Source organism: Meriones unguiculatus, chromosome 2, assembly GCF_030254825.1.
Source record: "Meriones unguiculatus strain TT.TT164.6M chromosome 2, Bangor_MerUng_6.1, whole genome shotgun sequence".
NCBI classification, from domain to species: domain Eukaryota; kingdom Metazoa; phylum Chordata; class Mammalia; order Rodentia; family Muridae; genus Meriones; species Meriones unguiculatus.
This window is the reverse complement of record NC_083350.1, coordinates 31,678,865-31,693,900: the sequence shown is the minus strand read 5'-3', so window position 1 is coordinate 31,693,900 and position 15,036 is coordinate 31,678,865. Positions and strand designations below refer to the sequence as shown.

At 43.0% G+C, this 15,036-nt stretch overlaps 1 protein-coding gene across 3 annotated transcripts in view; it reads left to right on the top strand.

Annotated features, from left to right (window-relative positions):
- Megf10 (multiple EGF like domains 10) overlaps positions 1-15,036 on the top strand; it is a 155,040-nt gene that overhangs the window by 38,725 nt on the left and 101,279 nt on the right. For all 3 annotated transcript variants that reach the window (XM_021651567.2, XM_060377242.1, XM_060377243.1), the window contains exon 2: positions 8,260-8,392. In XM_021651567.2, coding sequence (XP_021507242.1) covers positions 8,277-8,392 — 116 coding nt within the window. In that variant the 5' untranslated portion in view covers positions 8,260-8,276. The remainder of the gene's footprint in view (positions 1-8,259; positions 8,393-15,036) is intronic.

Genomic DNA, 15,036 nt, shown 5'->3' with positions numbered 1-15,036 from the left:
AAGTACAATGTCTTTATGACCTACATTTCAAAGTTTTACTGTCCTTTTCCCAAAAACCTAATTGATCAAACAAATCTACGTGTGTGTGTGTGTGTGTGTGTGTGTGTGTGTTGGGCAGGTGTTATTCAAGGCAAGGAACATTGAGGGGCACCGTGGAGGTAAACTGTAACAACAGGGTATGATTTAGTGTATGAAAATAATGACTCTGGTTGAGAACAATGGGTAGTAACTTCACTGAGGTACGTTAGAATACGAGGAGTTTAAAAAAAATAAGTTTGATTTTGTCTACTGGATTCTGGAATGAGAAATAATACCTGAAATTTTCTTTTTTAATAAAGAAGAAATGCATTTTGTTTGTTAGCATGAGATAGATTGAATCCTACAAAATACAACCAGAATTTAGAATGGTTAAAACCTCCAAATTTCTCTCCATAATAGAGACTATAATTTTATTATTTCTCTTGGCTATGCTGATGCTCCACATATTTCTCACTTTCTGTCCTGGGAGCAGGAAGGTCATTTTACTTCCCGGTGACTTGTAGTAACCTCCTTGCCTCATTCTTTGACTACTGCTCCTGCTCAAAGATTTCATGCGACTTAGACCAAACCAGAATGACAGGAACTGGTAATCCTGAGGCTCCACACTGTTTACCATCCAGCACTGCCCCCTTCCAAACTTCCTACAAGTCACTTACAAAACCTTCGGTTTTCCACCCCAAGGATTGGCTCACACCTTTCTCTTTGCCCTGTGACCTCCTCCTGGGCTTTTCATTCATGCAAAGGCTCATTTTATCATGTGTGGTGCTGAGGGCAGGTCGTAGGTGTTTCAGTCAACTCTGCTCTCTCTAAATTGTCTGACTTCTGTGGGAGATGTTTAATCTCAGTGCTCACTTAATGGATGTGATAGACCTACCCCAGTCAGTGAAACTGTGTGTGAGGTATCACCAAAGGGTTCCTAGTTTCTTTTCTTTCTAAAGCCAATGTTCAATTTGACCTCTCTCATGAACCTTCACAGCTTACATTGATTTCCATTTCTTTTACAGTCCTGGAAAGCCAGTTCTAAATTTATTTGTTTGGCAAATAGCCATGTATTTCTTATCACTTTCCTCTTTAATGAATTTGAGGTTCTAAGGGCAGAGGCCACAACATCCTTACAGGCCATAAAAGTTCCCATATTTTCTTGCAGAGGGGAAATGAACACTGTTTATGAATTTCCCCCCATGTGTTGTGAGTGGGGAATTCCTAGGAACATTGTAGAAGGCTTCCCAAGATCCTTGGTGCTCCACCAGGATCTTCTCCAAACTGTTCCTTAATTGTGGGGCTGGTTGACTAAGCAGATGGAGCTAGAGCCCTCAGTTCCCATAACAGCCTATTTCTGTCCTAACCACAGCCTGCATCAGTCTGTGCTGTTCAATTTGTGGCATTTTCTGTGTGGGTTGTGAGCTGCAGGCCCTTTCTCATCAGCATGCCTTGTCCTGGTTTGCTTAAAGTCCCTAAGAAATACTGAAACCATGATTAAATACTTCCTTTGTACTAATATGTAGGGGCTTAAAGGGACTTGTTACTGAATGAAGTTTACAAAATAGGGTGTAATGGTTCCCTTTTACTAGTATTGGTAGTTTAAAAGCATTTAGCTGCTTTTCCCACAAGCGTCCTAAGTATGCTGTGTGACTACCACAGAACTCATTAATCTTATTTAGAATATTTGTGTTATGTTAAGGGATTTGACTTAGGTTAGTTAATGCAAGTAACCCCTCCACCCAGATAAAGAGAAGACCCCCTCCCCCATAGACCTAGCAAATATAGAACTTAAAAGAGCGGCCATGCTTGGGGCAACAGAACATGCAATTATTATTATAACTATCTTTGTTTAGATCTTACATGTTCCCCTTATATGTCTTAAAGCCTTATCTAGAAACATAGGGCCATTAAGAAGTGACAAAACTTTTAAGAGATGGGGCCTAGTTATTGGGGGAGGAGACGTGTGTCCTGGAGAGGGATGTCGGACCCTGATCCCTTTATACAGCACTCTGAAGTGAGTAGCCTCTGCTGTGTGCTCCAGCCATGACAGAAGATGCCAATGAAAGACAAGAGTAAGGAGGCTGTTCAGTGAAGAGCTGAAGCCTCTAAAACTGTGAGGCCAAATAGTCCTTTCTTTTGTTACATTGCTTAACCTTGGATGATGGGACTAGAACTCAGGACAGTGCCTTCTGTGTTCCTTTTTGCCTGCATAGTGTACTTCCATGGAAGTCCTCATCTGGGCTCATCCTCAGGATCACCAGCAAACACTACTGGCTTGGTATCAGCATGCTGAAGCTGTCTGTGGGTACTCTGTCCACAGGCTCAGGGGCCATAAGAGACACAACACCTCTCCATCCAAGCCACATGAGATCCAACCGCAGGCAATGTATAAAGAAAACAATAGGAAGGCCAAGTGAAACGGGAGGCTCTTAGTATTCAGAAGGAGAGAGAAACTGATGGTGCGAAAATGGCCATACTTAATCAAAACGTTAGTTTAGGAATAGATAAGAAGCTTGGTGTGAGAACACCCAAGTTATTCGAGTTATTTCTATGTGCAAACTCAGGGATTCTATAATGGAAATAGATTTTAGAGCCAGAAAAGGGTTATCTAGAATCATTTATTCTCCTGTTGTTACAAAAATAAATTAGTAAGTCAACGCCCCGTTACTTATTTCCATAACACACAGATAAAGAAACACTGCCTATTATTACAGCCCACGTTTATTTAGTACATGGATCTTATTTACCCTGATTATTTACGGGGGCTTCTGTGTCTGAACAAGTGAAGCATCACTGTAGCAAGAGTTAATTCTGCAGGCTGTTTCCTCATCCTAATAGCAGCATTTTAGCAATGCAAATCAGCTGTACTGATTTTCTGTTTTGATTTTTTTTCCAGAATAATTAAGTGAATGATGTGGGATGCAATCAAGTTTGGCACTAGGGGGTTCATGCAAATGACCTGTTTCTTTCTACATTTAAAATTTTGTTAAATGGAATCATAAGGGAAGTTATTTGAAAAGGAGGACTAAGTGGGTGAGGGTAACTTACCACCCAATGGTGAGTTTTAAATATATTCAAAATATCTGTTCTAACAAAGCAATACAGCACTTTGTTGCCCTTTGCAATGGAAATAATGCTGTTTTAAAAAAGTTTTTTTTTTTCAGTTTTTGAAAGAGAAGATATTTTACAAAATTTTAGTATAAGACAATAATACAAAATTAAAAAAAATAAGGAGAAAATGTATTGACCTTTTCCTCATTCAAAATAGGCAGAAAGGAAAAAGGGTGCTAACACCCATCACCAAAATGCACAGAAGAAGATGAATGAAATACAGAAAGCATCTGCATCATCCTCTCAACATCTCACTCATATTGAAGATCAGCACTTTCAGTGGACAAGGTAGAACAAAAGGGCAGCCCAGGTTTCTGCCTGCAGTAACATGTCATGTTTCTATAGCAGTCTGTGTAGCATATTTACGAGCCGTCTTCTCTCCTCACTGCGCGTAAAGTATCTGAACGATTTTCTTAAACAGTTTGAACCAGGTAGCTGCATTTATGTGATTCCTGCATCTTGATCCAGCAACTGTTCTGGCATGAGACATTTTATTCTAGAGAGATTATCCTAGAAAGCAGTTTGTGTTCTAATTTAAATTAAGAAAATGCTTTGGGAAGAAGAAGCCATGTTTCCATACACTCGAACACACAGACACGGGCACACCTTTAAAAATATTTTGATTTTATACATATTTTGTTCTAACAAACTCACCTGTAATGCTTTTTGTGATACCATTTTAAAGATTTATTTAATATTAAATTATTTTTAGATAACTTTTTATTTGTTTTGAGACAGAGTTTCGTTCTGTTGCCCAGGCTGTCTTGAAACATGCTTTGTAGACAAGGCTGGCCTCAAACTCAGAGATCCACTTGCCTCTGCCTCCTGAATGATGGGATTAAAGGTGTGCCACTATGCCCAGCTGATAATTTTTTAATTTAATCATATACGAGTGTGTGTGTGTGTGTGTGTGTGTGTGTGTGTGTGTGTGTGCTCATAGTTTTCCTGCACAAGGGTCACCTGCAACCTGCCCCTTGGCAGTTTTAAATGCTGAATTCTAAAAACAAAGGGGCAACTGACCCAATGGCCTGACTGGTAAAGTACTCACTGTGCACTCATGAAGACCTGACTTAACAGTCGTAGCACGAGATGGTGCTTGCTTATAGTCCCAGCTTTGGGGAGGCAGAGACAGGTGGATAGCTAGGCTTCACTGGCCAGCCAGCCTCGCCAAATCCTAGTGACAGACACTGTCTATAAAAACAAGGCTAAAGTCTCTCCTGAGGAAGGACACTGGAGGTTGACCTGTAGATACACACACACACACACACACACACACACACAGAGAGAGAGAGAGAGAGAGAGAGAGAGAGACAGCCACACAAACTTTCAGGCACTTACATGCATGCATGCACTCATCCACCCATGAGAAAATAAACAACAACAACAAAATAACTCATACAAAAAGAGCAAAGCAAGGGGCAGTGACCGCATTCTGCCCTGTTGGGAGCCCCTCCCAGAGCTTATTCGCTTCAGATGCAAAGAAACTGAACAATTCCTGACACAAGTTTTGCATTAAAAGAGAACACACGAAGTCGTTCTTTCTCTTGGCAGTTCGGTTAGCCATTTCTAACTTTACAGACTAAACATTGCTAATTGGTAAATGGGTGGTTTGATTTGAAATGGTGGCTCAGGAGATAAACTTGCCAATTTGGGGTAATTGTTTATGAGTCGTTGGCAGATTACCGTTAACCAGGCTTCATTTTGTCTTTGAGGGAAAAAATGAAAACAAGTTTGCATATTTCACACTTCATTGAAGGGAAACACTTAGCCCCGACAAAGTGAAGCTATGGGAGAAGAGAGGTTCTCTCTGTAGCCACATGTGTCTTCAGCTGTAAAATGGGGACAGTCAGAGCCCTTGCTTCCTGGGCAAGTTGCTGTGAAGACGAAGTCGTTGGCATTCAGACCTCAGTGCTGTGTGTAGCAGACTGTAGTCAAGACAAATGGTCACTGCAGGTCATCAAGAGCTGTTTTATAGTCCTGTTCTTCAATAGCAGAGTTTCTTAGACCTTCTGATAGTCAGCTGCAGAGCCCACAGCTTTATAACATAAGGCTGAAAAGTATCATTAATTTGCACTCACTCATGAGTCATAGTTTAGCTACCTAATTGTGCTTTAAATATTGGAATTATTTAATGACAACCCTTTTAAAAGATTTCACAGCCTCTCTTAATGACTTACACTGTATTTTAATTATCCTGAAAATTCATGATGTTTTTCTTTGTCCTTAAATACTCCCCACCCCCGGATTTCTCTTTTGTGATGTCAGAGATAGATAACTCATTACAAGGTATTTAAAACATTTGTCCTTGTAACCAGTCTTTATCTTGAAGAATTTAATATCTGCTCTTTTGATCTGTCCCACTGAATCTCAAGGTTCCATCATATCTTAGTCTTTAGGTTGCTTTTCTGTTGGTTAATATTGTTGATAATTATTTGTTTGTTTTAAAATACCATTATCAGTCCTGAGAACTCAAGTCTATAATTTCAATTACTTGGGAGGCGAAGGCAGGAAGGTTGCAAGTTCAAGGCCTTCATGGGTTTCTTATATCTCAGGGGTGGAACACTTACCAGCATGTGTGAGACCCCCCAGCTACAAGCCCCAGGAAGATAAAACAAACTAGCTGAAGACAAACAACAGCAACAGAATTACATGGTCTCTTCAAACCACGAGATTTTTGTGGTATGAAAAGTTAGCATAACTTTTCTAGATACAAGTTCTCACCCAGAAAACAACTGCTTTAGTCAGACAATTTGGCCCATTGTTGCTAGTTTTCCACAGGCAAGGCAATGCTTATTTTCCTTGTAAAATCTGTGAAATAGCTATTTACAGCTCTTTCTAGCTCCCTGTCCATTTCTATGATGTGTTGATGGCACGGTGTGATCATGAAGCCTTTTGTGTTGAGTTCCAGCAAGGGAAGGGCTGCATGTGGCATATCATTACAACTCTGAAACACTCACTCCTGGAATAGTCTCTGCACATAGTAGGGTGTTGATAAGTGTTCAGTAATGGCTTTGCTTACATTCCTAGTAGGAGCCCCTATCTTAAAATATCTAAGCTGAGCTCTGTGATAGGTGACTAGTTCCCCTGAGGGCAAATCCCAAGTCTTTTTCCTTGATTTTTCTTATATTCAGTGACCAGGCCATGTAGATTTTATCTGTTAGAAAGCAGGTGCTCCACTAGCCTGCCCTTAAGGGACTCAGCGCTAGCAAATACCAGAGATGTCATCACCCTCCACCGCCAGGTGAAATGCATTCCCATTGTCTCCACGGGTTGTGTAATTTCCTGTGTGACATGAGCACCCTTTAAAGGGTTCCTACTGACATCATGGCCCCCTTTCTCTCATCCTCTCTCTCTTTCATGTCCCTGCTCTGAGATGGTCTTGCCTCCCTCCCTCCCTCCCCCAAGCTCCAAGAAAGCTCTGACATGAAATTTCTTACATGGTGTGATCTCTCAGCAGCACACTTAGGCCCCAACCTGCCAAGACACTTCTGCCACTAAATCCTAACACCACCTGCTAAAACACTTCTAGAGTTACTCAGGTCCCTGGCAACCAATGTTGCCTTCTAGTTCACTTGTGGTTGTCTATCTGCCCTCTGCCTGATAGACGTGCGATGTCACTCTCTCTGCCCACTTTAGTAGTGTATAAATAAAGTGAGGGCATGACCGCTCCAAGAGAGGGTTGAGGTGAATGTCTTCATTGTGGATATGAGGGAGAGCACAGCCAGAGGCATCTGGAAGAGTTCAGAGCAGGGAGAGAAAGTAGTAGACTAAACATGGTCAATAGCTTGGACCGCACCATGCGAAGAGAGAGGTGGGGGAGAGAGAGGACAGTGTGTGCAGACAAAGGAGACTGAGCCAAGAGAGAAACTCACAAGAGTGCTCCCAGAGAACGCTTGGCCAAAATGGCAGGTTATATGGGAATGAGAAGTGGGGGAAGAGAAGCCCATGAGCTGGAGAAGTTCCGGTGGGAGTGGGGTGAGAAGAGCCAGGATGCCAGCATGGACTCGGTAACAGGTATTTGTGATGCTGGGAGAGCCTTGAAGTCAGCTTGTGTTTTGGTATGCTACTAGGAACCAGTTAGCCATTTGTCCTGACATTCTTTTGGTTGTGCTTCATCAAAATCTCATACTTTATAGTAGCTTGCAAAACCACCGTGATATGTTCTCAGACTCTTCAGCTGTTGTCTTTCTCCCACATGAATTCATTGAGCTCCCTAAATGCACCCTGCCCTCCCTCGCCTCTGCACCCCTTTCTTGGAACTTCTATCTTGTCTTTCTGACTCCTGCCAGCTTCGCTGTTTTCCAGGCTTCCTATTGCGTTGCTATCATAGCCTTGAGCTTCAATTTCTTCAACACTGATGTCATTGCGTTGCTATCATAGCCTTGAGCTTCAATTTCTTCAACACTGATGTCTAAACAGCTTTACACTTTTCTCAGTTGTCTGCACTTTTTTAAAAACTACTGTAAGGTAATTGGTTGGCTTTTATTAGAAAGATGGTGAAACTGAAGCACTATATGAAGAAATGTGTGTCATGTCACTAAGCTTCTCAATGGGTGGGAAGGGGTACTGGTTGTGCATTTTTGGTTATCTGCTTTACTGTCATGCCTAAGATTGGGTGGCACTCTGAGCACACGAAATAATCACTTTATGAATCCCAGCCTGAGCCTGAGGTGCCTTTCTCTATATTCTATTCTCTATGTTTCTGTTTCATCATGCATTCTTGGGGACAAATGAGGCCAGATTCCTCTTTTGGTCCCTCTTCTTCCAGAAGGAAATATGCCTCAAAGGAGAATCTATGTGACCCTGGTTGATTTCTTTAGCTTCAGCTGACGTGGATCAGAAGAACTTTTGTCACGGTGGCAGCAAAGGACAATCTACCCATTGCAGTAATTTATAAAATGGCTGGCACCCTGCATGACATGAGAAACACCTCTCTCTCTCTCTCTCTCTCTCTCTCTCTCTCTCTCGCTCCTGGCACGAGAAACCTGGTGTCCCAGCTATTTCAATAGGTGGCATGAGGGTGAGTGTTTCAGCCCTAGTTGGTAACTGGCACCGAGTCTCCAGCCCTCCTAGAAACAATTCTGTTTGGTGATTATTAATGCTACTCTATTGTTTTCCTTCCTGCAGATTGCTCTTCAAAGAAGATGGCTGTTTCTTCAAGCTCATGCCTGGGCCTCATCTGCTCATTGTTGTGCCACTGGGTGATGACAGCATCCTCTCTGAACCTGGAAGACCCCAATGTATGCAGCCACTGGGAAAGGTAACAGCAAGAGCAGTCTTTTCCATTTGCAGCCCAGGCCTGATGCCTAGGATCAGAATTTGAGGAAGCGTTTTGAAATAACTTTCCTGTGAAAAATAAAAAAACATTTTAATAAATTGAGTCATGTTATAGGCCTCGGAATGAGTATTTTGTTTGGGGGGGAACAATCGGCTCTAACATGGGTACAGTTGTAAGATGGAGGGAGACAATCATGACTCAACTGGAATTTGGGTGGAAGTCTGTAAGGATGCAGCAATTTGAGGAGCTGGACCGGGGCTTGCGAATGTTGGGTGAGTGGTGGGAAGGAGCGCAGGGCAATGTGCTATACTGAAACATTGAACTATATGGGATTAAAACATTGGACTACGTAGGATTAGAAAAACTGTGCCATGAGCAGCTTGGGAAGGGTGATCTGAGCCAGACCTGGTGTGCCACAGTTCTGCAATCCCAGTTGCTCATGAGCGAGGAAGGAAGGTCATGAGTTCAAGCAAGGGCTTCCATCAGTAAAGAATCAGTTTAAGGTCAGACTGGGTAAGTTAACGAGATCGTGTCTCAAAACAGGTGTGAGGTTAATGTGGGGCAGGGCTGCAACTCACAGAGAGCTTGCCTTGGGTTGAATCCTAAAAGCATTAACAACAACAAAAAAAAATGAGGCCTGATTTTTGGATGAAGAGGGAAATCTGCATGGAGTTAGTGTCCCCTGAGGTTGTCTGGAAGACATTCATATGTGTGCGTGCATGTGTGTGTTAGTAGAGACCTGGGGAGAATGTCTACAGATGGAAGATAGCTTGAAGCCAGTGTCTTGCAGCTCACCGAGAATGGCACTCAGAACAGTCAGTGGGGCATCGGAGAAGGCAGTGTCAGGTTGACTACGTGAAGGCAGATGATGGCGTATCCAGATGTGGGCAATTCACAGTAGGAAATATGCAAGACACACAAAACGATAGGCCGTCCTTAGGGAGCCTCTAGTTCCCTCTGAAGCAGAAAAACAGCCCAAGCCTGTCCTGTGCTGGCACAGTATCAGCAGGTGCAGACTGCATTGCTCCGAGGAGCTGCCCTTGGGCCTCAGGAGGCGTCTTTATCCCCAAATAACAAGTTCATGCAAAGGTTTACCCAAGCAGATGATGTGCATTTGTACTGGCTGTAGCACAATCCCACCAGCTCTTGGTGCTGTTATCTGTGTTACCTCCAGCACTCTGATTAACAAGTAGACTGCACATCCACTAGTGCCCAGTCCTCACATCCAGATGTCTTCCCGCTAGCATTACCTTTTGGAACCAGAGCTTGCTGCCGTCTCTGTCGGATAACAAAAACATGATTGCTCTATCAGTTAATGAAGTTACATGTCAAGAAACTTTATGCCGTAGAGAAAATAGGTAAAACAAGGTTCATAAATTCATAAATTTAAGGTAATAACAGCGTCATATAGAAAGGGCACCTACTAGTTATCTTATCATCTTCATAACACCTTCCCTGAGACATTTCAATATGGAAGTCTGCAATAAATATTTGTTAAAATAGGAGGAATGAATCTGGAATGCAGGAATGTACGTGTGTGAATGCATATTGTATCAAGTTTAGGAACCAGAAGGGACCAACTGGCAGGTAAACTTCTTAGTGACCGGTGGCTTTAGGCAGAAGGAAAGAACAGTTAAACTTGTGAGATGTGGGAAGAGAGAAATCAATGGGTCTTGAAGATGTATTGGCTGTGATGTGAAGCCAGTCCGTCAGAACTTGGAGCTTGCAATGTGCATCAATTGCCCATGTGATAAAACCACAGAAGGGAGGAGAATGAACAGCACATGGTTTAGTGTGGCTTGGCAGTGTTGGGCTTAGGAAATCAGGCAGAAACACATGCCTGGCAGTGGCTGAGAATTGAGCATTAGGATGTTCAGCACGAGGAGATGAAGTTGCTGAGTGGATTACCAAAAGGAACAGGCGATATTCCAGGCATCACTCATTTGGAAGGGCAGATTTGATTTGATTCCTTACTCACATTTGAGAAAAGCTGTCAACACACCGCTGCCTTGTCTTGTTCACCAGGGATAATTCCTACTCTCTGGGACCTTGCTGTGGGCACGTATTCAGTAGATGTTTATTGGAAAGTAGACCCACCTTCTGATAACAAATAAGATGGCCAAATATGGATATGGGCATGCACAATGAGAGAGACAGGCCACAATAATCTGTACACCTCATAGAATCTGGAGTCAACCCTGAAATAATCCTTATTAAGCAGGAGAGACAAAGGAAGGAACCGGGGACACAGCTTTTCTATATGCTATAGGAAAGAAGGGTGGGAAAGCTGCATCCTCCTTGTTGATAAATATTTTCCTTTAAGCAGGTGATTTCTAGAAAAGGTATTTTAAAAAGTGTTTTGATAAAAATAAAAAAGGTGTAGTAAGGTCAATTAAAATGATCAAACAAAGGACCTTTGAGATGGCTTAGTGGGTTAAGGCACTTGCTGCCAAACCTGAAGACCTGGGTTCAATCCCCTTCCATATGATCTCTCTCTTTCTCTCACTCTCTCTCTCTTGCTCTCTTTCTCTTAATACATACATACATGTAAAAGATTAGACAGTGCCAGTCAAAAATGGCACTAGAATGAAATGAGACCAGTTCTAAGGACTTGTTCTTGGTAGCAGGGTTTGAGTGGGGCTCATGGTAGACTCATACATCACCATGAAAACCACGAGTACCATGGGGTTTAGTGCCAAGAAACCGCCTAGCTTCCCAGTGTGGTCTTGTGGAAGGTGTGTTCTTAGCTCCGCCAGTCCTACAGAGTCAAAATCAGCATCTTAGCAAGATCCCCTGGTATATGTGTACACCTTCACCTTTGCCGGGCCCTGTCAGCTGTGTCCCCGTTGACCTCTGCGCAGTTACTTTCAGATACCTCCACTCCTTGTTTTACTGCTGCAACTGCGATTCTAGGAGCACTGTTCATAAGATGGAAGGAGAGAAAATTAAATTCAGAAAAATGCACAAGGGGAGGCCTGTGAGCGAAGGACTCCTACACTGCATCCCTTTGGAAAGCGATTAACTCTGAAACGCTCGGCTCCCTCCCATTTCTGTGCTTCCTGAGTTCCAGCTTTTTCATCTAGATTCTTATCAAGATGGCATGAAAGAGAAGAAGTGGCTCCCTTCCCAAACCCCCAATTAGTAATAGAGAAGTGGCAGTAATTGAATCAGCAGTCCTGAAGTGAGCTGAGAGAAGAAATGATGATTATTACCATATCTGATTAAAGCAGCAAGATAATTCAGGCAGATAAAATGTAATTAACCACTTTGGAATGTGTCCAAGTGATGATGGCTCGCCCCCTCCTGTTCTGTGACCTTAAGTTAATTCCTGCTGGGGTTTCTCCCCTGTAATGCTTAATAGGTTAAAATCATGATGATATGTTTCTGTGTGCTTGAGGAGATTAAACAAACAAGCCACAGATAGCAGAGGGATCAAATTCCTTTAGCAGAGGGGCTTTCGGGTTTGAGGCTTGAAGGGTTCTGGAGTGTCCTCTGAGAGGGGATTTGAGCGGGGACAGACTTGTCAAGGCCTGATGGAAGTTTTTAGTGCCGAGTCCTGACTGGATTATCAGCATTGGTACCTCACGTTACTCGCGGCGGGAGGTAGATGAGATGGATGTACACTGTAGCTAGACAACGAAGACAGCCTTCTTTACATTTTAGGCCTCTCAGGAGCAGCTCCTGGTCAGCTCCTGGCCTGGACTGCGAGCTGAGGAGCTAACATGGTTCAAACAGCAGTCAGACACTTACCAAGGCACAGTGATGAAGAGGGGTGTTGGGAGAGGTAGCCCATTTTGCAGACATGCTCCTTCCTGACGTCAACATACAGCCTCCAGCCAGCAGGTACATGGAGAAGTGATAGCCCAATTGTCCCAGTGACAGATATTAAGTGAGCCAGGTGTAGCCACTGACAAAGACTATTTGTGACCATGGGAACAAAGCTTACAATGTGCTCTCAGGTTTCCAAACAGAGTACATTATGTGACTATAAAGTAAGAAAATTCAAAACCCTCAAACTAAACCCCAAAGACCACAAGGGACATCAACATGCTACCTATTGGGACTGCAATTGTTACAGAGCTCTCTCATTCTCATTTTAAAAGTTTTCTCTTTCGGATTTCATTGTGTGCTTTAGGATTCTTTTAAAACTGAAAGAGAAAGGGGTAGAGAGAGTCCAGTCAGTAAAGGGCTCACTGTACGAGCATGAGCCAGACCTGAGTCTGATCCTAGTATCCACATAAAAGCTCAGCATGGCAGCCATGCTCCTGTAGACACACAAACACGGCTGTCACCTCAAAGGAAACAAGAGTTTATCCTGGAGCCAAATCTGAATGACCACCGGCCAGGATCACAGATTTAGGTGCCCGAGCTTCATTGTTTCAAGGCGGAAACAGTTTTTTTCAGGAAGTTTTTGTTTGTTTGTTTGTTTTTTATTGTAACAGAATAAAGTAAGTCACAGATCAGTGCATTTAAGAATGAATATGGTAGAAATATCAAAGAGGCGGGTTATAGCCGGGTGGAGGAAACTCAACTACAGACTTCAGGTGCCACCAAAAGTACTCTTAGCTCTCCCCCTGGGGGAGAGTGGACTTTTGTTAAGCTACTAAATTCCAAAGCTCTTCAGGTGTTTATCAGGATCTTAGGTCTGACAGAGGTGGGCAAGAAAGAGCTTTTTATGCAGCTGGTGATAGCCCAAGAGAAACCGTAAGTAGGTTCTGGAACTGCAACCTTCCAACCTCTTTCCAATAAAAAGGTTTTAGTCAGCCAGCCCAGACAGACAGCTTCCCTCCCGGGGTGCTTGATTACACTTGTAAGCCCAGCACTGGGGAGGCAGAGACAGGGCTCAGTGGCTAGCAGACCTAGCCTATTTAGAGATCTCTGAGCCAAGGAGAGACCCTGTCTTAAAAGACAAGGTGGTTGGATCCTGAGAAGCAAGACCTTAGGTTAACTCATGCTTCCACACACACCTGTACACACACATGTACTGGAACACAAACACATGTACACACATGTGCACAAATGATCACCTTTGCTCTCTAGTGTGTACTGAACTGAGTTGTGTAGCCTGTCTTTTGCAATTGCCTGGGAACCCTGTGTCACGCCTGATTCCAACAAACTAACTTACTTCAACAAGATCCATACCCTAGAGCCTGATAGAGCAAGGATTTGTTTTTCTTTTCATTTCCGAAGCACACATGGGAAGCGGCCCCATTTTTCCCGTAGGTGATGAGGCATAGGTCTGTGCCCAGAGGGACAGAATAGAACTGTAATAACGCAGCCTCAAGATTCAATTGTTTGCAAGCATCTTCCTAGGAGGACAGAGAGACTGGCAAGGGAGACTCAGTATTTGCACCTGTGTGAACCTCAAGACTCTGCGGAAGAAAATGCTAGTAGCTTAACATGTCATGTCGTTCCAAGAGCACTGATGTTGCAGCAGAGACCTCTCTCTCGCTTTGCACAAAATAAATCACCTCATGCCAACAGGGGCTTGCACCTGCACCTCTGCCTTTGGGGGGCAGCAGGGCCTCTCTGATGATACAGAATGGTTACCTCTGTGTTCATTTGAGATTCTGGGAAGGCATTTCATGTCGGCCTTGTTTATCTGTTTAAAATGTGATGATCAAGACCCAGAGCAGTGGGATTACCTGAGGAAGGTCACATGCCTTCTCGGAATTACAAGCTTGCCTTCTGCAGGATCTTCTCAGAGGGCCTAGTATTTTCCTGAGGATCCTTAAATATCCCTAGGTAACGTATTGCAGCATGCCAAAGAATGAAATATATAAGAAAATTCAAACAGTATGATTATTCCATGTATCTTCCATTGACACATAGGTAGAAAATAATCACCAAGACCAGTTTCAGACTTACTGTTTGTGAGGTCCCCATGGCACAGCTTTTCAGCTGAGACTCCCTCTGCCCTAGCCGAATTCTTCGTGGCAGAATTTCAAGTTAGAAGTTAGAACTTCTTCCTCTTGTCTATTCTCGGGTTGATAATTCTTGTTAATGAACCTACACTATTGATTTCCCTGCAAATGAGTCAGTGATGTTGGCCCATTTTGGTTTTGTGTAGATTTTAATGGAGACTTAAAGCAAAAGGAACACATTTTTGGAGAAAGAAAATCCTCTTGATTTTCTTGTAGGTGGAAATTATATGCTGGAGCATGCAAAAAGGATTTCAAATTAAGGAGTACAGAACCGAGCATAGAGTGTTCTTTATAATTTATTTATTTACTTTTTTACTTTCCCAGGCTGCAGGATCCCATGTTTCTACTCTACCAAGGAGGCGTTAGTGGTGTGGAATGGAGAAAAGAATGTTTAGAAGGCAGCAAGCTGCTGGCATGATTGTGTCAAGCTGATTATCTCAGCCTAGTTATATATTTATAGGTTTATAACTGAGCTTAAAGAACTCACCGTAGCCTTCATTTTTGTGTGGTTTATACATTTCTGCTGCCTGGGAAGCTGGGCCATCGTATGAACGCCAAGTGTTCCAATTGTCTGATTTTTTTTTCAAAATAACCAGTGAAATGTAGTTCGTCGTGAATACTGGGATTGTGTCTTTGCTTATTAACCTCATCTGCTGACCTACGGTGAGGACTTGTTTTGAAAGGTCTTTGTTGTGCTTGGAA